Below are 26,394 nucleotides of genomic sequence, written 5' to 3'. Positions count from 1 at the left end.
ACATCTAAGCAAAATCACAACAGTGACACAGGGCTTGCCATGTGCTGCGCAGGTCTTGCACTTCGGTCTTGACCACAGCGTGGTGGTCAGTTCTGTCATCACCCTGACACAGATGAGGAAACTGAAGCAGATTAAGGGAGATTAAGGAACGTGTCCAAGGTGATTAGCAAGTCGATGGCAGAAGTGGGATAAAAACCCAAGATGCTCGGCCTTTAGGGCTATGGCTTCCACCTCCACACCCCGCTACCTCTTCAAGGTTCTCCACCGAGAGGGGTGCAGCAGCAGTGGGACACAGAGGTGGGGAAGAGACTGGGAAGAGCAGCCGAGAGCTCACGTAGTACAGGTCCATCAGGAAGAGAACCAAAGGCTCTGCTGAGCAGCACGGCAGGCTTGGATTCGACCAGACAGTGATTTGGTGGTGCTGCCCCATCCACTGGGCAGGGCACTGTAGCAACCATCACACAGTTGAGCCAAGTTTGCGGGTTGGTGGAGCAGGCAGAGTGCGCAGGCGAGCAAGCGAGGATGGAAACGAGCTCGAACTGGTTGAACAAGGAACCCAACAGCAAGTTAATGGATTTGGGGCCTTGGGGACCCAGGAAATAGAGGTCATGGTGCCGAGGAAGGAAAGACTTTGGAGGAATATAAGGGAGGCAGGAAACCACCACAGTCAGAAAGGGGGAAATGGGGCAAGGGAACTGTCCAGAGGGACAAGGGCCATCTGAGGCAGGACGGTCACTGTGGTGACCTCATTTCCTCCAACCTTGGCAAACCCCTGACCTCAAATTCAAGCCAGGCGAAGCTCCGCCTCCCCTGATGGTAAAACTTAGGAATCAGATAACCATGAGGGAGATAAATCCAGAACTTTGCATCAGATCCTCGCATGAGTCTTTGGTTCCTTCCCCGGGAGCCTGTTTAGGTATCAAGAACTCTCAGCGGCTGCCAAGTTGGGAAGGAAGGAGGGATGTTGGGAGAGGAAGCTGCTAATCACTGGGCAGGTCTGTGTGAACGGAGCCCTGGGCGGGTCTTTTGCAAAGTAACAACTGATCCATATAAGCCAAGTATCTTAGCTTTCTAATAATCCATCCAAATCAAGTGCTTCTACAGAGGGTCGCCTACCACATCTCTGGGCACCTCTACCAGGAAACTCTGACATCAGCTTCCAGGGGTCAAGTGTTCGGAAGCTTCTCACGACGGGGCTCTGCTCCAAAGGCAGAGGCAAGGTGAAACGTCCTAAGTAGAAAATGCACTTAATACACCGACCCCAAGGAACGCCGTAATTCGGCACCACGGCGCACTGCCCCTTGCTTACCCTCGTGATGGCGCGGCTGACTGGGACTGCGCCTCCCACAGGTGCTCCATACTAGGAGGGGCTGTCAGGCTGCATATTGCAGGCCCAGGAAAATCTAAAAGCTACAATTGGAAGTACGGTTTTAACTGAGTGTGAATCACTCTTGTAACACTGTAAAGTTGAAATATGTTAAGTGGAGGGCACTGTTAAGTCGGAGCCACTTGTACTTGTTTTCCTGTGGTTGTCCACCAAATTCTTCAGAGTTATGACCACCAGGGGCGGGAAAAACCATCCCTTTAGCTGCAGCAAGCACAGAGGACATGCTCTGTTTAAGAGGAACGAAAAGCGACGGACAAATGGTAGCAAAATGAGTATTTCTCACCCTTTACAGGGATAAAATTCTGCCATAAGCCACAGTATGGATGAGCCTAGGAAACAGGCGAAGGGAAGCACCCCAGACCTGAAGGACAAATAAACTCTGATTCCATTTAGATGGGGAACCTGGAATGGTCAAGCTCATCGACAGGAAGTGGCACGAAGGTCAGCAGACACTGGAGAGGAAGTTAGTGTTTTAATGGCACACAGCTTCAGTTTGGGGTGAAAAAGTTCTAGAAACGGACGGTGGTGATGGTTGCACAATAATGTGAACGTATTTAATGGCCTTGAATTTTACACTTCGAATGGTTCAAAGGGTAAAATTTATGTTTTATATATTTTACTACAGAGGTTATAAAAACAATATGGAAAGTGGAAGACTACAGGGTGTGAAGATCTACTTTCCGAGAGAAAGCAACTATACACTTCCAGGAGGGCGAGGCGCCAACAGGATGGAGGGAGGGATCAGGGTGACTGCTCAGGACTCTTACACTGCTGGTGACCGCGAGCACTGGCGGAGGTGACTTCCAGGGTGGCAGGGTTGTGTTTCTAACTAACCATCAATACTCCCTTTAGGCACAGATATTTTGAGGTCAGGAGTCTTGTCTGATCCTTGTGGCCAGATCCTACAAGTTATTTATGACAGTTATTGAGTGTACGTCAAAGTTTGATTTGGTTTATACAAATGAAGAACAGATTGTTTTTTGTTTTTGTTTTTTGCAATACTGAGAATTGAACCAAAGCCTCCTATGCACCAGGCAAGAGCTCTACCACTGAGCTACATCCCCAGCTCTCAGCTGTCTTCCTGAAACTATTATATCTGCCTGGAATGAAATGACATCCAAAACACTGAAACAAGCTAAGCCACTACTCTTAACACAATCAGGACAAAGGCTTGAAAAATCTCCCTGAATGTCACAATTTGCCCTGGTGTACATTCTTGGTGAGCTGAGCGTTATTTTCACAGAAGGAAGCTCAGTTTTCTCCTTTTATTCTAAGGCAGTGATGACAAACTTCTTAGAGCTTTCAGTAACAAACAGCCAGCTGCAGCATGAGTGCCACCACGTTCTTAGTCATCTTGGAAAGTGGTACTTTGCCCATCAAGTTCCTCAATGCCTACAAGGGTATAATAAGGGATAAACAAAGCGATTTATAATTCAGAGGGAAACCAGGTTTATCTGGAATAAAAAATATGCTAGAAAAAATGGCTATTTGTTGCTTTTGGCGATTTTTCCAAAACCCCTCCTTTTGCGAATAGAGGAGGAAATCTAAGGGAAGGGATTAAGAGTCTCACAGACTTTCCCTGATAATTCTGCTAATCTAATCATATTTGACAAGCAAGCTGATTAATTTAATTATCCAAGAAATTGGATTATCTGGGTTTTATATATCCGCTGCCTATAGATCAGTATCATTTTACTATATAATACACTGGGACAGAATTGTATCATCTTGCATTTGACTTAACAATCTATTTAAAAATTAAAGGGGCCAGGGATTTAGCTCAGTGGTTCCAGTGCTTGCCTCGCAAGTGTAAGGACCCGAGTTCAATCCCTGGTACCAAAAAACAAACAAACAAACAAAAAAACACAAAACAAATAAAAATTAAGACTTGTGCTTATGCAATTACGATGTTAAGGGAAATTAGAAACCAAAGAGACTGATATTTATAAAAACGTATTTCAGGAAAGGATTTAAAGAAAGCCCTTTCCAACACTTTTGTAAACTGAGGAACATACGAATTACTTTAAAGAGAAATAAGTTTCTTCCTAATTTCACTCCAGATTATGTCAAAAACAAAATATTCGGCAATCTTGAGACTTTTGGCTCCCCAAATTTCAGCCGCACTGCTTTTCAGAATGATACGAAATCATGCAGCTGACAAAAAGCCGAATGTTTATATTCTTCCAAGTGCTGAGTGTTACTGCAGTACTCCAGCATTCACCACACTGAGCCAAAAGGAATCGTTCGCTTCCATCACCCAGGTATTGCATAAATACGGTTAGAACAGAACTTCCTGGGGTGGCCAAGACTGTTGACTCTGAGCCAGGAGGAATTCTGAGGACACAACTGTCCGTGTGGCACGTAGAGGGTTTTTCAGTTGCCACGGCATCTTCAGAGAGTTTTCAGTTTGTCTTTGTCTTGCTCTTTTTGACTGCAGAGTGCAAAGGATTCCTGCACGAACTGCCTGCACATCGGGCACTGCTGGAAATAGCGGACACAGCCATCGCACAGGCACGCGTGCCGGCAGGGCAGCAGCACCCAGTTCACACTCCCGTTCTGGCACACGACGCAGTCCTTGCTGCTCTCCTCCGGCGGCTCTGCCTCGCCTTCACACAGCCCAGCCTTCTCCAGCAAGCTGCGGTCCACATTCTCCTCTTCTGGCGAGGGACCGCTGGAGGGTGTGGAATTATTATTTGCAGACATGAAAAGTTGCTGGAAAAAAAGTGTAAAGATAATTACAAGCAACAATTACCCTTTAAGTCGGGGGTCGTGAGAGCTACTTAAAATTTATGAGCTAGCAAATCCAACAGCAAAGAACAGTTCATTTCTATCATAACTGAAAAGTGTAATTGTTGCTTTATAAACAGCCGTTCTTTGAAACTCTGTAAGCAAAAGAGACAGAGATAAGGCACAACTTACCTTAAGATCATGAAATTGACCTTGAGCCAGGAGTAAATATTGATACAATATTCTGCAGGGAAGTTTATAAGTCTTATCAGGAATATGAATTACTGAAACCATGGAAATCTAAAATAAAAATTGGACACTAGTCAGTACTTGATCTTCTTATATTACAAACACATAAAAAAGCTTCTTCAAGAAAAATAAGAGACCAATATAATTGGGAATACTTATAGTTTACACGAAATCATAGAAAATTAAAAATGAAAAAAAATCTAAGCACCACAAAGAAAAGGAATGTGAATACATTCTACGAAGATAACCTTGTCCTAAGAGGGAAAAAAAAAAAGCAGAAATTCACTGTATTGAATGACTTCAAATACAGTCAGAGTCTGAAAGGCAGCTGGCTTTTACGGACCACCTTCATCTGATGGCCCATAAATTATCCCGGTGATAGTTTCTTGTATGTCACATTTTTTATTTAAATTTTTTTCCCAACTGCCCCCCCATTATTTTAAACTGTCAGCATGATTCTTACAGTTAGCTACGCTTTGTATTTCATCTTCACATCCTTTCCAAAACTGGAGGGATAAACCATATAAAGCCTTCTAGAGAGTTCTGTTTACATATTTTTTGCAAACCTGCATCCCAGGAAGTAAATTTGCACAACACTGACTTTGTGAATATAAGCATTATGTATAGAGATGGTGAAAGTTCTTCAGGCAATGAAGAAAAGTCCTTTGGCACATCTGCATTTGCGAACAATAAACTTTCTTGAGATCTCAGCTCTTCGGAAAACAGTGTGCAGTGGGGACCCATTAGGGCTTTGATCAGTCCCACCGCAGGGCTGTGGGGGTGGGCACGGCACTCAGAGGACACTGTCAGAAAGGTGGGGCCACAATCACCACGGACAGTGACGTGCTGCTAGGTGGTCTGCGTGGTGACCTATTTCTCCATGAATACAGCTTGTGTGCTTATATCTGTTACGCCTGTGCAAAAGTCATTTGTACACTTGAGTGCTTACAGTCACAAAAATATGTAAGAAAAGGACTTGAAGGTAAGGTCGATGAATTATTATACTCAGACGCTAATAAAGAAAAGAAATCATGAGCAAAACACCCAAGAAGTCTGAGACATAGTTAAAAGACCAAATTTATGAATGTTTAGTGAATAAGAGGGTGCAGAGGTTCAAAGTGATGGCACAGAAAATCTGTTCAATGAAATAATAACAAGTCTTCTCACATCTTGGAAAAGATGGGACATCCAGGTACAGGAGGCATTCAGAACCCCCAAACAGAAGAGAGAAGAAAAGAACCTCCCTAGGTTAAAAATGGCAAGAATACAGAACAAAGAGAGAATACTGAAAGCTGCAAGACAGAAATTCCACATCACTTACACAGGTAAACCCAGCAGAATAGTGCAGACTTATCTGCAGAAACTCCAAGGCCAGGAGGCCACAAAATGATATATTTCAGGCCCTGAAAGAAAATGACCGCCAACCTAGATCACTATAGCCACCAAGGCTAGACTTCACAACTGGAGGAGAAACGAACATCTTCCCAGATGAGAGCAAAAGAAATTCATGACCACTAAGCCAGCACTGCAGGACACACTTAAAAGTATCCTACACGTGGAAGAAGAAGAGGAAATAAGTATTGAGAATTACAAAATAATCAAACATAAGACATCAGAATCTCTGGGACACAGTTGAGGGAAGTTACAGCTGTGAGGGCCTCTATCAAAAATCAGAGAGAGAGAGCTCAAAGAATAACCTAGTAACACATCTCAAAATATATCAGGGACCCACGTCTAACTGTGAAATTCCTTCATGTCTCAAACATGCTTTGTACCCAGAGCTCACAGAGCATTTGATCTGCTATTCTGGTACACAGGCTCCATATGCAGTCAGGGGTGGAAACCTCTACTTGTGACATTAAGTCAGTGCTCGAAACATTTCAGTTTTGAAACATTTTGGATTTCGGAGTTTTAGACGAGGGGTGTTCACCCTCACAAATTCCTATCATACTTAGACGCTGGCCAAGGCTGCAGTCCTCTTCAACCTCCAAGATGCTTTTATCTTCCTAGTAGGGTTAAAGTACCAGACTAAAGCACTAATTAGCACATAATAAGAAAATGAGGTTACTGTAATCACTGCAAACATAGGGACCAGGCAGAGAGGGAGCAGCAGGGTGCTCATGAAGACAAAGAGAGGACAACCATGTGAGAAAAGGGTACTGTGTGCACACTGAGCACCGCAGGCCACTACCGTGCTCAAACAGTCAACACTAACACGAGAGAAACAAGCATTTCCAACAGACTTTTTCTATAGAGCAAACAGGGTACAGAGATAAAATTAACTCAATAATAACGCATCTTTTATTTTCTAAATAAAGTCATATTCTGGTGACCCATAAGGAAAAACAGGTTATAGCCTGAGGGTGCTACTGCACCTAAAAAATAAAATAGGCACACATCCTATCTTATCACTTGTCAAGAAAAATGTGGCCAGGCCCAATGCATATCTTCAGAAATTAAAATAATTTTTCTATTTCAAAAAAATAGTTAAGAACCACCACGCCATCCAAATCACTTAAAGGCAATGCTTTCAGAATTTTAAAATTACTTACAATATCATAAATCTCTCGGTCACACTCATCGGCTAAGGTCAACAGCGCCACCAACGGATAACGAGATCTGGGCACCATCCCAAAGTCTTCAATTTTAGTGTCTCTTGGTAACTGGCAATATATTTCTTCTTTGCTGTCCTTTTTAATACTTTCGAAAATGTAAAGGCAAAATGCCACTGTAGCCAAAGAATAAAAATATAGCAAAAATAAGCGATACCCAAGGGACGTTTTGCTGTATCCTGGAAGTCCGCTGTCCCGTGCCAGCGGGAATGAACACTGGGTCAAAGGATACAAGAACTGCTCCTGGTGGAGGTGCTCACTGTACAGGGCATTGTCCAGCGCCTGCGGAGTGCTGATGCGGAAGCCGTAGGCGTGCTTCTGCAGGGCCTCGTGTAATTTCTGGACGCTGCAGCCCCAGTAGCACGTGAGGCGGCTGTCTTCAAGGCAGTCTGTTGTCAGCGTTATGCCAGCTGCAGGAAAACAAAGGAGGAAGAGAATGGAAATCAGCTCAGGCAACCTGTGGTACAATCTGCAGGGTGCAGAACACCAGCATCCGTGCTTCCGGGGGCCGCTGACAGCAGCCGGCCACACCCGGAAATATGGGGGCTGCCGCTCACTTTCAATCTCGCTATAGTTGTTGAGTCCCGTCTCTCTTCCTCCTTCTATTTTCAGCTTAGAGTTAGGTTATCAGTCTGATTTTTCTCTTTCACTGACGCTAAGCTGTGTCCTACTCTGGCAGAGTAGATAACCCTAGTGACAGGAAGCAGGACAGCAGGCACAGTCACCTCCCAAAGTGGACACACGTAACCCATGGGCCCCAGAAGAGGGTCACCGAGGGGAAGACATCCTGAAGAAACTGAGCTTTACTAATATTAATAAACACATTTATAACATTCAACAGTCTGTTGCACAGTTAATGTCCCAGGTAATATGCAACGGAAAGAGTGCGGATTCCAAAACGTAGAGGGTTTCGTATCAGTATCCTTGTTTGTTTGTTTCCAATGGAAGAAAAGATTACTATTTTTGTTCATTTGACAAGTGGATATATTAATTGCAAACAGACATGCAAATTATATAGCTATTTATCGTTGTGCATTTATACAGGACCTACTAGGTGCTACCAATGTGATTATTCTCTCCTTAACAGTGGCAACTGTAGCATTGTCAAGTTCAAGGACAACGACATCCAGGACGGCAGTGGTGTACTTGGCTAGACCACAAGGGCACAGTTCTGGTCACTGTTCTGGGCTGAGGAGCTTGGTTTCTTTGTTTTTCTAAACCTAGCAGCAATTCTACGAGCTATGCAGTATCATTTTACTGGAATCTTTTCCACTCGCTGCTAACAGAAATACTGAGGGACACCTTACTCGTTTTTGAAAAATGTGATGAAAAGTCGTGTGTGGAGGAGACACACGCGTGTAAGCAAATGCTGCACAAGATACCAAACCTTGAGTTTTTCACTTCTCAGTATTCAGCGGGCGACAGACACGGTCTGAGGTTCTGGGTATGCTCAGCAGCAGTACCGTGGTCATTTCTAATCAGTCAGGCAGAAATTTTAATTGGTGGGAGATCTACATAGGCAGTTGGAGCAAAATGTGATTTCAAAGTTTTATATGATTCCAATCATCAGGTATTATTCGAAAATGGAAAATTCCATTAGCTATTCAATAACTGGAAAAACAGTCCATCTGTACAAATTTATACACAAATACATGAAATCACACATTCTTCTCCGTGTCACTATAGACCCCACAACATGAAGTAGGAGAGAAAAGCTGGATGTAGATAGGAAAAAGAAGACTAGAAAAAATACGTGAAAAAGTGGAAGGAGGGCCGGGGATTTAGCTCAGCGGTTCGGTGGCCTGCCTTGCAAGCGCAAAGACCAGAGTTCAATCCCCGGTACCAAAAAAAAGTGGAAGGAAAAAAAGAGCAGAAAGTAACTACTTTAATGTTACTGTCCTACTGGCGAAAACATGGAAAGCATAAGCACTGCAGGGTGAGCCATCACAGCAAGATGCTGGAATCGACCCTGAAGTCCACCAGCAGGGATTATATGAATAAAATACTGTACAGGGCAGTGCTGTGCAGCTATTAAGCAAGAACTGAGGCATGGTGGAAGGAAAAAAAGAGCAGAAAGTAACTACTTTAATGTTACTGTCCTACTGGCGAAAACATGGAAAGCATAAGCACTGCAGGGTGAGCCATCACAGCAAGATGCTGGAATCGACCCTGAAGTCCACCAGCAGGGATTATATGAATAAAATACTGTACAGGGCAGTGCTGTGCAGCTATTAAGCAAGAACTGAGGCATGCTGGGGATGCAGCACAGCTGGGGTGCTGGCTTTGATCCTTAGCGCACAACAATAGATAAACACATTTTTTTAAAAGCTGGTCAGGGTGGCACAAGGCTATAAAAATACCAGCCACTCAGAAGGCTGAGTCAGGAGGATCACAAGTAGAGTCCAGCATTTGCTGTAGCATATGTGGATGACCCTGGGTTCAAGCCCCACTACCATCAAAAAAAACTTTTGAGGCATATCATAGTATGCATATGTACTAGTACAAAATGACCTTCAGATTATATTATTAAGTGAAAAAGCAAGGTAGAGAAAAGTACAATGCATATGCATATATGTGCACAATACAGCTTATCTCATAAGAGGATATCCATGTATCTGCTCACACATGAAAAAAATATGGGGGCTGAAGATGTGGCTCAGTGCTAGGACATCTGCCCAGCACTCTGGGGTTTGATCCCCGGCACTGGCAGGGTGCGGTGGTGGGAGGCAGGATAAAAGCCTTTAAAAAACACCCAACTTACAGGACATACCCAACTATCAGGTTTACTTGCTTTGCGAAAAACCGGAGCTCCCAGAAAACAGCCCAGACTCAGAGCTGCACAAAACACTGCTGCAGACTTTGTGTACTTGACTGGAAGGAAGTGCTTGAGATCTCTGACGATGGAGCATCAGTAGTTTCATGCACCCCTTTAACGAATATTAGAAGTTAATAAAAAGAACTGAAATTCGCTTCTCCACATCCTTTCATAAATTTGACCACATTACATAAAAGCATAAAAGAATTAGTAATTTATACCATCTGACAATATTTCACATACTCCTACGCAAAACTATTCTCCCCACTTTTACGGAGTTCCCACTTTCACGTTTCCTTAGTCTTCTAAATCCCACTGCACTCACAAAACCATCTTAGACCAATCGTGCTGACAGAACTAGGACATAACTGCAAAGCAGAAGATTCAGAGTCAAAGCTTTAAGCGAAGAAAATGGTGCAACTTCTCTCAGCTTGCTCTTATTCAGCAGAGCTGCAACAGGCGATAAAGCAAAGTATGAGACAACTTTGTAAAAAGCTGGAAACAAAAACAACAAAGTGTAAATCTAATGCATTAAGTCACTGGGGCAAAAAAGAAACAAATAGGGGGACAGGAGAGCCACAAACCTTCTTGAGGAAAAGTCCCCCTCCTCAAAGAGTAAGAGGCGCAGTGTAGAGGAGACCATGCATGATGGTAATACAGCCCCGTTGCTGGGAGATGAGATTTTAGGTTGCAGGAAAAGAATTGCACAAATGCCTCCCAGAATGCTATGTGTGTTAGTCTGCCCAACTCTCTTGCTTTACATTAGCTCTACCACGGTGAATAAGCTAAACAAATCAAAGAAGCTGTTTGTAAAATGACAGAATTCCTGAACCAAACTAATTCAGCTCAACAAATACTACCAAATACCTTTAAAATTTTATTAAAGCTTTCATCGTGCGAAGCCAGAAACACAAATCCAAACACAGTATCATTGCATACCCATAAAAACTATCCCAATAACCTACTTCTAGTAAGCAGAACTAAGTAAGATTAAACCTAATTTTCTCCTTTGTTTTCTAGTCAAATCAGGTTTCTAGATGTTCTCCCTCATGTCAGACATTTTGGGTATAGTGGTTTAAAAAAAAAATCCTGGATTACTAAACTATCCACACATCAAACACAACCTTTTAAAATGTCACAAATACCGTCACAAGATTATCTCAGCAACCTGTGGAGACATCTTTTGTGACACCCTCCTTTCTACAGATTGAACAAATGAATTTTATTCTGCTAAGTACAACTCCCACTACAATCCTTGTTTTTCCTATAGAAGCCAGAGAATGAACAAGCATTGGCAACTTAAAAGGTGCAATTTTTCAGTAATTATGCCAAAGGCCACACACTGAAAACTGTTCCTGCATGTACGTAAGTAACGCTACAGCTGGCGTGTGGGCACAGCCGAGGGGTCTGTGCACTGGCTCTTCCACGTGCTTCACACACGAGCAGGGCTGGCAGATGTCTGAACGTTTCTGCTCTCCTGGAAGGGCAGGCTGGCGATCTCGGCGTACTTCCGGCTCGCAGGTGTCCCAGCTTTGCTTACAGCACAGCAGCTCTCACCACTTTCTCAGCATCTGCAGGCAGTGCAACTGCACTACAGGAAGGACGCCTCCTGGTCGGAGGTACTTTTATTTGCAGTCCTGCTCAAGAGCCACATGTGACGCTGCAGCAGATTCGAGTCCAAAGTCACCGATGTGGGGGTTGCTGAGCCCCACTATTCTGTATTCATCAAGTGCACAGTCTGCCATCTTCTCAACAGATCGGTGCTCTCTGTGTCCTGTCTTAACATTTACTTTTCTGGGGTGCAAAACACCAGAATGAACTCTTATCTACTCACTATCGGGTGAAAAAGGTCTTGGTTCTTTCAATTCACAGGGTACATTATTTACAGTTAAGCAGGAAGAATGTGACATTTTATACTTTTTTTCCTCTTAAATCATGATTTATTCAAGGTTAGTGATCAAGAGTGACTAAGTAAACTGATTTCTGACAGGTTATTAGGCTCTAGAAGTCAAAAGTCATGAGGATTACAGTAAGTCCCTGACTTCCAAACATCCACATTGTGATGTTCACAGATGAGAACCGATCGAGGGGTTAGTTCACGTGTCTGTCACGGCCAGGCTGCCATGTGCCTGCTGTACAGTGCGACAGTGCTCAGTTTGAGCCTGGGATATCTGGAAGCCAGGAAAGCTGTGGCGACGTGGAGGTGACTGCTGGGAAGAGCAAAGCAAAAATCATGGAAACAAAAGTGAAAATAACTGAGAGACTGGACCGGGGCAAAAGAGATGGTAGACGTGGCTTGTTCTTTCAACATGAAACATTCAACCACTGGCACAATTCCAAAGAACAAGGACAAGACCATGGAACACGTGAGCTGTTCAAAGCTTCACATTGTATATTTGTGTCAACGGTGTGTAAGATTCACTCTGATGGACTAAAGAACGAATCCAACTTGTCATCCAAGGTGGGGACTCATTGTACTAGGTGAGAATGCTTCAGAGCTGGGCGTGGTGGCACATGCCTGTAATCCCTGCACTCTGGGAGACTGACGCAGGAAGCTCATCAGCCTGAGTGACTAAGGAACTTAATGACCCCTGTGTACAAATCAAAATTTTAAAAGGGCTAGGGAAGTAGCTCACTGCAAAGCCCTGGGTTCAATCCCTGGTTCTCCAAACCAAACAAAGCGAAACAATCAAAAACAGTCCACAGAAGTCAGGGGCGCGATGTCAAGAAGGGGAGGACTCATCCACTCTGCTCAACACTCCAAGGGCGCATCCACACAGGCCCGAAGCCTCCGCGAATGTGATGACCCCTGGTGGTCACAAGCTGGGACACAGAGTCAGACTGCACTGCTCCAGGGAGTAAGAGGGAAGAGAAGAGAGGAAGGCAGATGCAAACAGCTTCTACTGAAGAAGCTGGGGAGAAGGAAAGGAGAAAACGGGACAGTAGCTAGAATAATCTATTTGTTTCTAAGATACATGAAAAGTGAGCAAGAGTAAAAGGTGTGGGTCTCAGCTCAGAGCCCTTTGGAGGCCACGGAAGTGCGCCTACAACTCCCTGGTCTCAACGCTACTGAACTCTCCCAAGGGCGCTCTGCAATCTGCAAGTCCAAAACTGCTCACTACCCTTCTTTCAAACCCTCTGCCAAGTCTCCCCCCGGCTGACCTCCCTTACCTGTCTGCCCTGTTTCTCTCCATCAAGTGACTTCCCGTTTCTCTAAAGTATTATTGTTTGCAAACTATCTCAAAACTTTGTTCACGCTTCTCCCTCTACCTAGAAGTTTCTCAAACCTGAGGTAAACACCTACTTATCTCTTAATCAATGGTCCACACAAAAGAAGGAAAACACTTTTTAAAACCGAGACAGCATATTCTTTCCTAGGAAGCCTTTCCTGAATGGATCTCTTCATCTCAGCAAAGGTAACCATGTCTTTCTTTATAATTCCCTACAATGGTTCTTAAATGGTCCTGTCAAAAATTTATTTTTCCAAGGAAAGTGCAGAAACAACTGCCATCCATTAGTATCATCTACAAAAATAACACATGAAAACAATTTCTACCAGAATACCATCGTTTCAGATTAAAAGATCACTATTCTTCAGAAGAGAGCAACCCAGAAGAGAGTAACATTAGTTATACCCAGACAACTGCCATTTCCCACTTAAATGAAGATAACAGAAATGGCACAAGGTCCCAAGAGACTTTTCTTGGGTTTTTTTTTTGGTGGGGGGGTGGTACTGGGGATCAAACTCAGGACCTTGCGCTTGTGAGGCAGGTGAAGCACCACTGAGCTACATCCCGGCCCGCGACTTGACGCTCCATTCTTCTCTTGTGTACGTGTCTCTCCGTGTTCACTAGGTGATACATTCCTTAGAACAAAGAATTTAAGATTAAATTCTTAATCTATGTGTCTGCAGTATTCAGTTTAGACCCTAGAACAAGAAAGCGCTCAATAAATGTCTGGTAAAAGATTAAAGAGAAAGCAAAAGAGAAAGAGAAAACGGGTAAAGGGGAGCACACAGCAAGAGGAAATCTTTGTAAAATAGCCACCAACTTGTAATTGAAGCTGTGGATGGATTTGTGATTTCTAGGCCGAAAGGATTCTTCACTTGTCGCATCTCCTTTTTGAAAACTCTTGTGCTGAATGGGGTCTCTTCGGAATTCCTCAGAATTACCGGAACATCCCAACCAAACCTGAAGAAAGGAAAAAATAAAACATAATTTTAGTAAGTATTTGAACTTTATGTCAGATGTAAAGTACGTAACACTTCATTAGCTCTTCCTTCTAACCTATCACGTTAAGGCACTCCATTTACACTGCTTTGGAGAATTGATTTAGAATTTAGAGAAATTTAAGGTCTCAGAATTTCAATATATTGTTCATGTGGCTAAACTGTCACACTCTTAAAACCAAAGAGAGGGCCAGGGATTTAGCTCAGTGGTTCTGCTGCCTGCCTTGCAAGCACAAGGTCCCAAGTTTGATCCCCAATACAAAACAAAAACAAAAACACAACAAAAAACCAATAAAAGAGCAAAGTGATTACAGATAAATTATACTTCATATAAAAGCAAAGATATTATAGAATTTTAAGTATTTTACAAAAATGTTAAAAAGATATACATATTGGATATACAGACTATCTTATATGACTGGCAGAGCAGAGCAATTATTGAAACAGCACAGTGCTTCATTTATATATTTTCCACTTTTAAATTTCACGTAGAAAGAACTCTAACTGAACAGATTTGAAAGCAAAATGAAAGGGACTAAACTCAATTTCCAGTAAAATGAAAAAACCAGCTAAGTTCACTCAGTTTAAATAAAGCAACTTAACATGAGCACACTCATTAAACTAGGAGACTTCAGTTAGGCTCATACTTTGATGAGCTCCGTTCTCTCCAAGTACAGAGAATTGACAGATGAGAGATAAAAAGGAAACCAAACTGATGCTGCTGAAATAAGGAAACAAGTTGTTATATTGAAACAAAGGAATAGTAGGCTAAGCATTGAGGGGGAAAAAAAAACCCAATATTTTGGTGTGATCACCTGGGTACACTTCAAAACATTCTGCTGTGCAAAAGAAACCTTACACAAAGAGTACACGCAGCATGAATCTCGTTAAAGTCTGCAATAGTAACCTAGGGGAGAAATAAAAAGGAGAACAAAGGTAGTTGTTTGGAGTGCTGGGAAAGAGCGTAAGGAAACTTCCCTTGGTAATGGAATCTGTCTCTTGATGGAAGTCTGAATGTGCACATTATGTGCTTTATAAGCCTTGGCAAATGGGACGCTTAAAATCTGTATATAAATATTTCTCGAAAAGAAAAAAGAACCGTAAACAAAAATCAACATTGAACTTCAGCTAATAATATTCGTGCTCCAGAACTTGTGGGTAAAAAGTACAACTGATTTGAAGGGCATCCTGAAACAAGACGGGCTGATGGCTGGGTAGAAGGGTTAACGAATGGACGGAGAGCGACAAAAAATGATGGGAGGACGTCGAGCATCTAAGTGATGGGTAAATGCACATTGCCTGTACAGTTCTTTCTGGTGTTGCGAATGTTTGGGGGGGAAAGAGACAAAGCTGGGTTTAAAGATAAGTATTTTTATAGACCTGAAAATAGAAACATATGAAGACCGATGCATGTTTGGATGGGGTCTGAGTCTAGTAGTGGGAGAGGCAACTAGGAATTCAGGTACCAGGGACGCAGGGGCGCTGTCCATGAGGTTCTCAACAACAGCAGCCGGCTGAGGTCACTGTCAACCTGGGACAGGCTTGGTCCTGGACTGGGGAGGGGTGTTGAAGAATCTGAGTACAAATCATGATAAAATAGCTAAATAGTGAGGATAAAATGAAAGGGAGAAACAAAATAAAAACAAAACAAAACTCTCCACTAAGATATAAGTTGCAAACTAAAATTTCAAAACATATCAATATATCTAATGCTAAGAGAAGGCTGAGAAAGTTCAGAAGTGGAATAGAAATTCACTGAGGATGATACATTTAATTTAACAGTTAGGTAGGGATGTTCTGGCCTCTGAGTAACTTCACTGTGACTCAGAACAAAGCTCAAGAATATTTACAAGAATACAAAAATGCTCAGTACCCTATAAGGTAAAATTCACAATGTTTTGCAGCTAATAAAAAAATTAAGTCGTGCAAAGGAGCAGAAAAATATTACCATAGTGAAAACGAACTAATCTGTAGAAACTGATCAGAAATGATAAAGATACTAGAATTAGTAGACAAGGACATCAACAGAGTTGTTATAGTTCATATCTTCAAGAAGGTGAATAAAGATTGAGCATATTGTATAGAGACACAGAAGACAAAAGGCCCAAATTTGTTTTTAAAGATGACATATACAATGTTAGAGATGAAAAATACACTGAGGGATTAATAGCAGACTACACACCGCAGAATAAAAAATGAATAAACTTGAAAACAGCACAATTTAAAAAGTACTCAAAATGAAACAGAAAAAAACACTGAGCAAAAAATAGACAAAACACAAGTTGATCAAGCAACAACTTGAAGCATCACAACACACAGGTGACTTAAGTCTTCAGAGTCAGGGCACAGATAGAGCATTGAACATATAACTGCCAAATCTGCTGAAAAGTATGAACCCACAGATCCCAAAATCTCAATAAAATCCTAGCATAAAAAAAATGACAAAAAAAAAAAAATCACACCAAGGCACATAATAATCACACTGCTTAAAACCAGCAGTCATGGAACATGGCCAGGAGTGAAGGTCTCACAGGGCTGGAGCGCAGCAGCGGCAGAACCTGGGAGGACCGAGCAGAGCTGGGCTGCTGACCCGTCTTCTGCTAGGGAGGATGTCCAGCTCATCGCGCCCCAGCGCCCTGGTCCTTTGGCTGTTGCTGGTCTCTTGCCTCCTTCCTCCCAGGGCCGGGTGCCACTTATAATGAGGATTGTCACTTGTGAGGGCGTCATTGATTCGAAACACCCCTGTCCCCGGTCACCTTGCGGTGCAACCTCACCTCCAGCTCTCACATCACTGGGCAAAGAATGGGTGGAACTGGCTGCCAACTGGTGAGGATGCCAGCAGATGGAGCACGGGATCAACAGGCTGAGGGCCGGGTGCTCAGGCGAACCACGATAATTGTGTCAGCGCTCCTAGCACAAATGCCACCGTTGAAAGGAAAGCGGTTCCTGGTGTCACTGGCCGTAAATGGTTTGAGAATGAGAATGAAGGGCAGGATCCCAAGATGTACAGGGAGTCAGCGGGCCGCCCCTACCCGGAGGGCGTCTGGCACAAGGAGAATGGGACACCCGTGCAGACTGCCGATACCTCTGGCTGCATCTTCATTATCAACAAGGAGACTTACACTGCGTTGAGTACTCTCAATCTCCAGATCACAGAAGGCCCCGGTGAGTACGAATGTAATGATCATGCTACTGACTCCATCAGCTCTGCCTGTGGCAGCACCAGCTTCAGGGCAGGGAGCTGCCTGGCCCCACTCTTGGCCTTTCTTGGGAAGTTAGGCTGAAATCATCATCCTTGTGCTGATCACCGCTGGGGTGAAGAAGAGGCCAGATGAGGTTCCTGTCTTACCTTTTGTTTAATCGCGTAAATTCTTAAAATCCTTTCGCACTGATGTGCATTCATTCTTACTGTGGTGCATTCAATCAGGGCAAACTTTCATAACGCACCTTTTCTTTTGCAATGACCTTGACATGTTAGAGCATGGTGAGATGCATGCAGCCAGGTACGCTTTTTGGTTTCATGTTGAACTTTTTCACACAGATGGAATGGTTGGTGTTAAATTTTATAACCTGGCCAGGTTCTCGCGTAGAATACAAGATGCACGAGACACGGGTCCCAGTGTTCTGTGCAACTGCTGAAGTCCAGTGATGTGCAACAAAGTGGGCTCATCTGTTTTTAACAATAAAATATTGATAAGAGGAGAGAGGAGCAAAAAAAAAAGAGTATTTTAAAAGAAGCCAAGGAAAGAGATATACTACTAGGAGAAGAATACAGAATGACAGTTTTCTTATTAGAATTACTAAAAGCCTGAATACCTTGAAAGGAAAAAAAATCATTAATCTAGAGTTCTAAACCCATATTTTTCAAAAGCAAAATAAATACTTTAATGCATAACAAAGCTAAAAAGAATTAATTGCCAACAGATATGCGTAACAAGAAATATTAAAAGAATTCTTTGGGAAGAAGGTGATTGGTTACCAAATGGCAATTTGTACTGATAGAAAGAAATGAATAGCACAGAAATGGTAACTGTGGGAAAATATAACATTCTTCTTATTATTTAAATATCTTTAAAATATTACTTAAAAGTTAGAGGTATACTACAAACCCCAAAGCAACCACTAGTTACTTCTGATAAATCAACATACGTTACTTAACTAATGCAAATAAAGGATGAATAAGAGAGGAAAAGAAACAAGCCACAGGTAGGGCAAATAGAAAGCAGATAGCTAGATGGTGGCCTTCCATCCAGCCCTGGCAGTCATCCTATCAAATGTAAATAATTTAAACGCTAATTAAAAGATAAAGATAATCAGAATTATAAGACCTAAATATAAACTGTGTATAAAAAAACTCACTTTATATATAAGGACAAAATAGATTACAAGCAAAGGGTGGACAAAGATATACCTGCTAACAGTAATGAGAGAAAGCAGGAGGGGCAAGGGATGTAGCTAGTGGTAGAGCTCTTGCCTAGCATGCGCAAATTCTGGATGTGATTCCCAGCACAGGAAAAAAAGAAATGCTGGCGTGGCTATATTAATAGTGCTCAAAGCAGGTAACAGGGGGTAAATAATGATACAGGGGTGAATATGTCATGCAGGCATAAAAACCCTAACTCTTTATGTGCCCATTTAATAGAACTTCAACATATGAACTAAAACTTAGTTGCAAAAGAAAAAAAAGAAAAAGAAAAAACCAGATATTCTAACAGCTCGGTAACTGGTAGCATGGATAGAAAATCAGTAAGAACTGCAGACTTGAATAATGCCATCAACCAGTTTGAGCCAACTGACAGCTATACAACATTTCATTCAATGGTAGCACACTATTATAGTGACTTTTTAAGTCACTAGGACATTAACCAAAGAGAGACCATATTTTGGCCTATAAAACATGTCTCAATAAACTTACAAGTCACATTATAAAAAGTATGTCTCTGACCACAATGGCATCAAATTATAGATCAATAACCAAGATATCCTTAAAAATTCAAATATTTGGACTTAATAACAAACTTTTAATTAACCTAGAGATAAGGAAAAAATCATAAAGGAAATTTTTAAAATTATGAACTGAATAAAATGAGAACGCATGTACCAAAATTTGTGGGACACTGATAAAACAATATACTCACGGGGAAATTTTAAAAGCCCTACATGGTTTGATCCCCAGAGCCAAAACAAAACAAAAAAACAAAAAGCATAAAACATCTCCACCCCTTATTAAATACCACCGAATCAGCTGAGCTTCAGTCAACTAAGCAAACAAACAGAAGTTAACAGTTCGGGTCCAGAATTTCTTGAGACTATATGCAAATTGATAAATTTGGTTTGATACCGGGTTATATCCTACCCTCTTTGATGTAATATGCTAATAATCCATAATTTCCTAGGTTTCTGCTGATAAAAGTTTGCAAAGCTTTGCAATTCTTTTAGAGGTCAGATTCTTGCTTTCCGTTCTGTGGAGCATCAGAGATCCTGGTCAAGGTTGAAAGGCAGGACCTAAGTAAGGTATGGATATCCCTTTGCAGGGCCCTAACGAGGTCCTCACGTCATGGGAACTTTCGGCAAGGGAAAGTTAGCTTTCTCACACATAGGAGGCAAACTGCCTCTGGCGACTAGGGAGCTCAGAGTTAGCCCTGGGGTTTCACCATTCTCAGCGTTGTCCATGTCTATCTAGACATCCCCATTCCAAGCTGCCGGTTCAACTTCCTTCAGTCAGTGTCCCAAACGAGATACTGTAAAGGCTGCGCAATTTTGTTACCAGCACATTTAACACTGGGTTCAATGTTTGGAAAGCTTGATTCTGTGGCTACATAAGATAAAGTGCTTTAGAGCCACAGAAACTTTCCAAGACTTGAGCTGGTCCTTTTCTTTCTGAAAATTTGGCAGCAGGCGCAGAAGCAATCAGTCCTTCAAGTCACCATGACTGCGGTAACCAAGCGCTTTAACCACTTGGTGCCCCGAGGCACATGCTTCAGAAGTCAATTCTATCACAGTCAACCGAAGGTGGTGATTTAATTAATTATGATGCCATTACACAACGTGGTGAGCCTTATTACTCATCAGCAAGGAAGGGAAGAATGAACCAACCCCTAAATGCTATGTTTGCGGGGGGTTTCTCCCCATCATCCCATTCTGAGTAACACTCGCTATCAGTCAGGGCCCAGTCAAAAGACCAAAACCACACCAGTCATTCTAACATAGAGAATTTAATGTTTAAAAAATGTTAACCAGGGCTAGGGGCATGGCTCAGGGGTGGGGCACTCGCCTGGCATGCAGTAAGGCCCTGGGTTCATTGGGGGGGGAAAATGAATCAAATGCTGAAGAACTAAAAAGGTAAAGGGGGACAGTGAGTATCAAAGTCGTAGTAACAGCAGGAAGCAGCTATTATTCTAGGATAAAGGAACAGAGAAAAGAGAATCACTACAGTTTAGAAATTTGGAGTACAGACCCCATGGAGCTAGCACTCAGATTTAAAGATGACACTGGTACCTTAAAAAGGGGGTGCGGATGCAATGAGACTGGTTCCAGAGAAGTAGAAAATAATAAGCTGGAACAACTGAGACCACTGCTAGAGTAGCACTGCTGCTGTGGGAAGTCAGACAAGCAGAACGCAGGAAGTCCCAGCGTCTTCTGCTGGCCCTTCAGTCTGTCTCCCTTGTGGTTGGGGAAGCCTGATAGGCAGCCAGCAAGGAAAGGAGAGAGGTGGCTTAGAGTTTCACCTCACACCCGCAAACACTATGCAAGGGTGCTGTGACGCTGACAAACAGCACAACAGCCTGTCCTCCAGTCAAGAGGAGGTGGGGAATAGTTGCTGGGTCAGGGTCTTGATGATTTGAAACTGAGAAAGGGTGTATGTGGTATTTGGGGCTTCTTTCTGCACGATGCTTGACAGGAGCTGTTAAAGCTCACAGAAACCACCATGTACCATCCTTCTGGTTCCATGACTCTTTGCTATTGCACTGGGATCACAAGCAGATGCTCCTGTTCTTTCTCCACTCCTACCAGCGCAGTGGAAAGACCCAAGAGGAAAAACTCGCAGTACTAAGAACCATGACAAAGAAAACAGAAGACCAATGGAGATTGTAGTAGGTTATCTATTTTACTCTTCTGGCAGGAATACTATGAGAAAGATGTTTTGTGAAACCGAAATGGTATCCACGTGTTCAGTTTCTAGCTAATACATCTGCAGCCATGGCTAAATTTCAAAGTAACACAGTACAAAGTTGATCTACAGAGGCAAAGTAAATCAGGTGGGAAAAAGTGCTTGAATGAGGCTCAAGATGACTGGTTCAGCCCAAATCAGAACGGAAGTGACTGTACTTTTGTGGGCCTGTGGCCTCAGCAGTGCTCAGCCCAGTTTCCAGAAGTTTGAAAATTACCTGGGCTTCCATGCTTATAAAAGTGATTAAGAAATGATTAAATACTTAAACCAAGCCTTAAACCTGGCAGAACCAGGATCTGAACCTAGGTTTGTGTGACTCCATTACAGCTGGGACAAAAGTTCGGCTCCTGACTCCCCTCAACACTGATGCCAGAATCATTATCCATATGGATTTCATTAATTTTCCTAATGTGAAATGCTAATGTCTAAGACACCTAATTACCTGGCCTATTTAAAATAAAAACGTAAGCATATAATCAGCTAGGTAATGAATTTTTTTATGGAGAGAAAGTATGTTGCTTTAGGAGAACAACACCAACATTACAGGCATTTTAAAATCTTGTGTTAAGACTGCTTTTCTCATTTGACACCTTCCTAATTCCAGTTACAAACTTTCCCTAATGAGTAACAACACTAAAACCTGATGGGTCAAGACTAACTAAGTGTGTAAGACTGGTCTTTCTCTCCCCCCACAAAGGAATTTTATGCTCACCAACCGATGGGGTGGGGAGCAGTGTGGAAATGTTAAAACTTTAGTTAGTTGCTGTTTTAAAGTAATGACAAATATGTGACCAAAAGAGATTTGTGAACTTGTTTACAGTCGGTTTAGTTACTAACATGTCCCTGCTCATGCCGTGTTCTCTAAAATGCCTTCTTTTTTCACTATCCACATCCAACTATTCTTCAGGATGCTCATTCTCCAAAACACAGCTCATGTCTCTCCTCAGTCATCTCATACCTGTTCAGGCCATGGCTTATTATCCACCTGGGCAAGCTGTTCAGCACATTTTACACCCCACCTTTTCAAGAGGCTATGAAGGTTAGAAAACTCTTGTGGGTAGTGATATGGTTTCAACCAGTGTGCATTTATAAGACTTTCGTAAACATGATACAGTGCCATCTCTTCAAGAGAGAAACTAGACTCCCTGGCCTAAAGACCTGCTCGGTGGTTATCCAACAGTGTATTCTCCTCGCCTCCAATAGGTAAAATGCCTATACCACACAGTGTAACTTAATTCTAAGATCTCATCCAGCTCCACAATTTGATTTGTATAGTCCCATTGGCTGAATATGAATTCCAAAGGTAAACAATTCGTATAGAAAGCACACTTCTCAAAAGATAAAAGAAATCAGCTGTAAGTTCCGCTGAAAGATCTGAGGCCAAGTTAGTTTCCAGGCCAGGTCGGAAACACAATTAGCCTTGTTGACGACGGGTGACGGCCTCCCCCGGCACGCAGCAGGCCCCGAGCGGGGACAAAGCCTCCTGGACCAGCACTATCCCAAGGAGTCCAGGCGCTTCCTGGCTGCCGTGTCGCTTAGAAACAAAGCTGGGGCCAGGGCCGCAGGTTGCCAGCGCGGTGCCCGGGGACAGTGGGGTTCCCGCACCCCCTCGATGGCCCCGGGCTGCCCTCTGTCCCCGAGCGTCGGTCCCTCCGTCCTGGCTCCCAGTCCAGGGACACTTACCATCCCAGTACCAGGCCGGTGGTCACGATGAAGCAGGTGAATACCACCGCGATGTAAAACAGCGGCGAGTATTCATACAGCGTCACCAGAAACACCGCAGCCATCAGGGTCTCGGAGGTTGAACCGGGCTCCCGCCGCCTAGCCCGACCCAGCTCAACCCAGCCGGGCCGGGAGTCAAAGCCTCTACGGTGATGCGGAAGAGACAAACTTCGAAGGTCTTACTCGCCAGGGAGCTAGATGTCCGGTCGGCTGGCGCAATGGAAGCCAGCGAGCCAATCACAACATCGCTAGCCGGGCGTGCCACGCCTCCTGCGAGCCCGTTCCGAATTATTGGCTCTACGGAGAGGCGGGGACGCACCTCGTAACGCCCCCCACTCCCAGGATTGGTTTCCGGCAGCTCCTTCTCTACCCGTCTGGTCCAATGGTCATCGCTGGTCCACAAAGACTAAATAGGAACTGGGACCAAACTTGTCCAAAATTCAGGTAAATGCACGTTTTCTGATGCCTCAGAGAGGTTTAATCCGTGTGCACCGTTTAGAAGTCTGGACACCCTGAATATGAAATCCTGGGCTAATGTAGGAAGAGGAGAGCAGGCATCATAGGCTCTACCAAGGGAAATACCCTCACACCTGATCAGACTTCTGTCTGAACTACGCGTAAGTAGGCACAGTAAGAACCTAAAAAGGAGCCTCTACCACAGGTAATTTATACGAACCTTGTCAGCCTTTTCAAATTGGGTCTAATCATAAAGGAAAATTAGTATGTGTAATTAAAACTCTTAAAGATACCCTCACCCCCTTTTCACCTCTTCCAACTCCCCTTGACTTGGAACTGGCCAGACCTTTCGACTTTGTAATACTCATTTTCACTGTGATAATTTTTAAAAGCGTTAAGGGAGAAGACTTTTTAGTGCAGAAGTAGCAACTTGTCTTCCTGAATTCCCTCCCAACACTTGCATCTTTTTGGTGTGCATTTAATCCTAAAACAAAACCAGGTTACAGCATACAAGAGGTAAATGCAGTGTGATTATTCTGAGCAGCAATACCCACGTTACAAGTCAGGATTTTGTTACTGAGGCAGAAGGGGAGAATGAACATTGGGATGGGTACCTAGAAAGCACCGGCAACATTCATGCTTGAACAAGATCAGTTCGGTTTGTCCTATAGCCTCATGTATCCCTGGGGAAATTATCATGAATTCTCCGGAGTAGTGTTGAGACGCTTGCTTCTACAATATAATTTTAATTACCTTCTAATTACTATATAGTTGATTTATGAAAGTGTAGTTTAATCAGCTCTCCATTGTTGAAAATTGTTTCATTATTAAGAACAAAGCTGCAATGAGCATCCTTAAAACTAAATCCTTCAGAATAAATTATTAGAGGTGTGAATTTTGTTTTAAAAATAGGTACATTTGTAAGATTTTGGAGAAATATCCAGAAATGTAGTACCAACTTGTACTCCCCACCCTTGCAACCACAGTTGTAACCATCATTTGACACTGTCACTTAAAAATCTTCATCAATTTGAAAGGCAGTTTTATTGCAGTGAGCCAATAAAGAATGTTCATCACAAAACAAAAATGTAGAAAGTAAAGTGGCATTAAACATCTAATTTTGCTCCCTCCCTAACTCCACTAAAACTATAGTGAAGATATAGCGTAAAATGTAAATAAAAGTCAAGAATAACTGGAAATAAAGACACAGCAATGATATACTGGAAGATGAAAAGCAGATATACTAATCAGGCCATGAGAGCTGAATCCCAAACCAGCAATACAGAAAACTGAGACCTGGGCTGGAGATTTAGCTCAGTGGTGCTGCACTTGTCTCACAAGTACAAGGTCCTGAGTTGGATCCCTTGGTCCGGCGGGGGGCGCGGGCAAAAACTGAGACTTAACCTGGTTTATAATGAAAAATTCTCTACAACAGGAACGAACACAGACTTACCTCAAGCCCTTATCATTTCCCACATGAATTTCTACTACAGCCAGGGAAACCTGCCTTTCCTTCCTACAGATTTTTTTCCCCCAACGTACTCTGTACAGTGTTAGCAAGGCTGACTTTTTTATAGCACCTATTTTACTTTACTGCTGAAAATCTTGGGTTGTAATGTTGTATTTCTTTGAAGATAATGCAATGTCATGGTTGGAATACCTACTTTTATATGTCTTGACTCCCTCTTAACTCTCATTTAAAATTATTTAGTGTTTTATATGTGGTAGACATGCTAAACAACAGAAAAACAAAAATAGCATATTACCTTTTCTAATGGAGTTTACCATTTAGTAGAAAAGATAATTATTAACCACAGAACTCTGAAGAACATTGTAAGTTCTATTTAAGAGAGATACAAAGAGATATGAGAATTTACAATGAGGTAATAGAGGAACATAAGGTACATCGGGATGAACAGATGACTGAGATGAGATTGGATGGAAGAGGTTTATCAAAGGAACAGAAAAGGAGAAGCATTTAGGGCACAAGCTACACAACAAAGTCCTTGAGGTGATAGAAATCACAACACGCTTGAAAAACTGAAAGGCCAGTGTGGCTGAAGTTTGGAGAGTTAGGAGAAACAAAGTAGGAGCTATTGGCCAGACCACACAGGTGTCTCGCCTTCTTAACTATTTAAAATTTATCCTAAAAGCAACAAAAAACCACTGACCTGCTTGAAGGGGTCAAGGACAACAATCCTTTTACATGTGTAGTCCATCGCTTTAGTACACAGAAAACTTGATTGGAAAGAGGCTAAAGTGAATACCAGTAAATATGGGGCTATCAATTACTAGATTCTGTCAAAAGCCAGGCAAGAAACACTGCCAACTCTGATCAGGAAGGGGAGGACAACTTGCAGCAAAGTAGATTATTAGTTAGAAGTGGTTTTTATCTGTGAGTGACCAAAAACCCCAACAATAATAGTATCTTAATCAAGGTCAATGTATTTCTCTTAATTGAAAGTCCTGAGGTAGGGAAAGCAGAGACAACAGAAGGCCACCTTGTGCAAGGGACCCAGACACCTATTTTCCTCCACTGTATCTGGCTCCCATTCCCAAGGACAGCTCATGATCGAAAATGATTGCTCCACCTTCCAGCCATCGTGTCCATATTTCTGCTCGCCCGAAGGAGGAAAAGAAGGCAAACAGACACCACTCCCGTTCATGGAGAGGGGAGAGGGGGGAGAAAGGGCAAGACCGGGAAAGAAAGAACTCCAATCTCCTCAGGTTTTCCAATACTCCACCAGTTTGGGTGACTCACAGACTACGAGCCGGATCTCAGAAAGAACTACCTCCACCCCAGCAGGGAAGGGGAGAGGCGGACTCACGCGTTCTGCCTAGTTTTGAGCCGCGCCTCCCGCCGTCCTCCGTCACGTGCCGGCTGCGGCCGCGCTGATAGGCTGGAGCGACTCAGCCGGGCTCCGGGCCGGAAGGGAGGTGGCCGCCGCACCATTCTTAAAGGGGCCGAGGAAGAGGCGAAGGGCTGCAGACTGTCGGAAGGAAAATGGTGAGCTACTCTGGGGAGGG

At 43.0% G+C, this 26,394-nt stretch overlaps 2 protein-coding genes across 5 annotated transcripts in view; one reads left to right on the top strand and one right to left on the bottom strand.

The window, feature by feature from the left end:
• Positions 1–3,210: 3,210 nt before the first annotated feature.
• On the bottom strand, positions 3,211–26,202 carry Cgrrf1 (cell growth regulator with ring finger domain 1). Of its 3 annotated transcripts, XM_019208727.1 has the most exons (7): positions 22,873–22,952; positions 16,793–17,688; positions 13,841–13,980; positions 7,208–7,385; positions 6,916–7,063; positions 4,307–4,414; positions 3,211–4,099 (listed from the first exon to the last, which is right to left on the bottom strand). In XM_019208727.1, the coding sequence occupies exons 3-7, from the start codon at positions 13,902–13,904 to the stop codon at positions 3,779–3,781; spliced, it is 819 nt and encodes a 272-aa protein (XP_019064272.1). In that variant the 5' UTR covers positions 13,905–13,980; positions 16,793–17,688; positions 22,873–22,952; the 3' UTR covers positions 3,211–3,778. The 3 variants fall into 3 exon arrangements, with proteins under 3 accessions (XP_019064272.1, XP_033621092.1, XP_010630840.1); XM_033765201.1 differs by lacking the exons at positions 16,793–17,688; positions 22,873–22,952 and adding an exon at positions 26,129–26,202; XM_010632538.3 differs by lacking the exon at positions 16,793–17,688 and having other exon boundaries at positions 22,873–23,359.
• Positions 26,203–26,282: 80 nt separating this feature from the next.
• Gmfb (glia maturation factor beta) overlaps positions 26,283–26,394 on the top strand; it is a 15,291-nt gene continuing 15,179 nt past the window's right edge. Inside the window, exon 1 of one of the 2 annotated variants that reach the window (XM_010632537.2) lies at positions 26,283–26,374. In XM_010632537.2, the coding sequence (XP_010630839.1) occupies positions 26,372–26,374 (3 nt within the window). In that variant the 5' untranslated portion in view covers positions 26,283–26,371. The remainder of the gene's footprint in view (positions 26,375–26,394) is intronic. The other variant, XM_019208729.2, reaches the window with a different exon arrangement.

This window comes from Fukomys damarensis, unplaced genomic scaffold (assembly GCF_012274545.1).
Source record: "Fukomys damarensis isolate Sample0158 unplaced genomic scaffold, DMR_v1.0_HiC HiC_scaffold_17, whole genome shotgun sequence".
NCBI lineage: Eukaryota > Metazoa > Chordata > Mammalia > Rodentia > Bathyergidae > Fukomys > Fukomys damarensis.
Note: the sequence above shows the minus strand (reverse complement) of the source record. Positions and strands in the feature narration are given on the sequence as shown.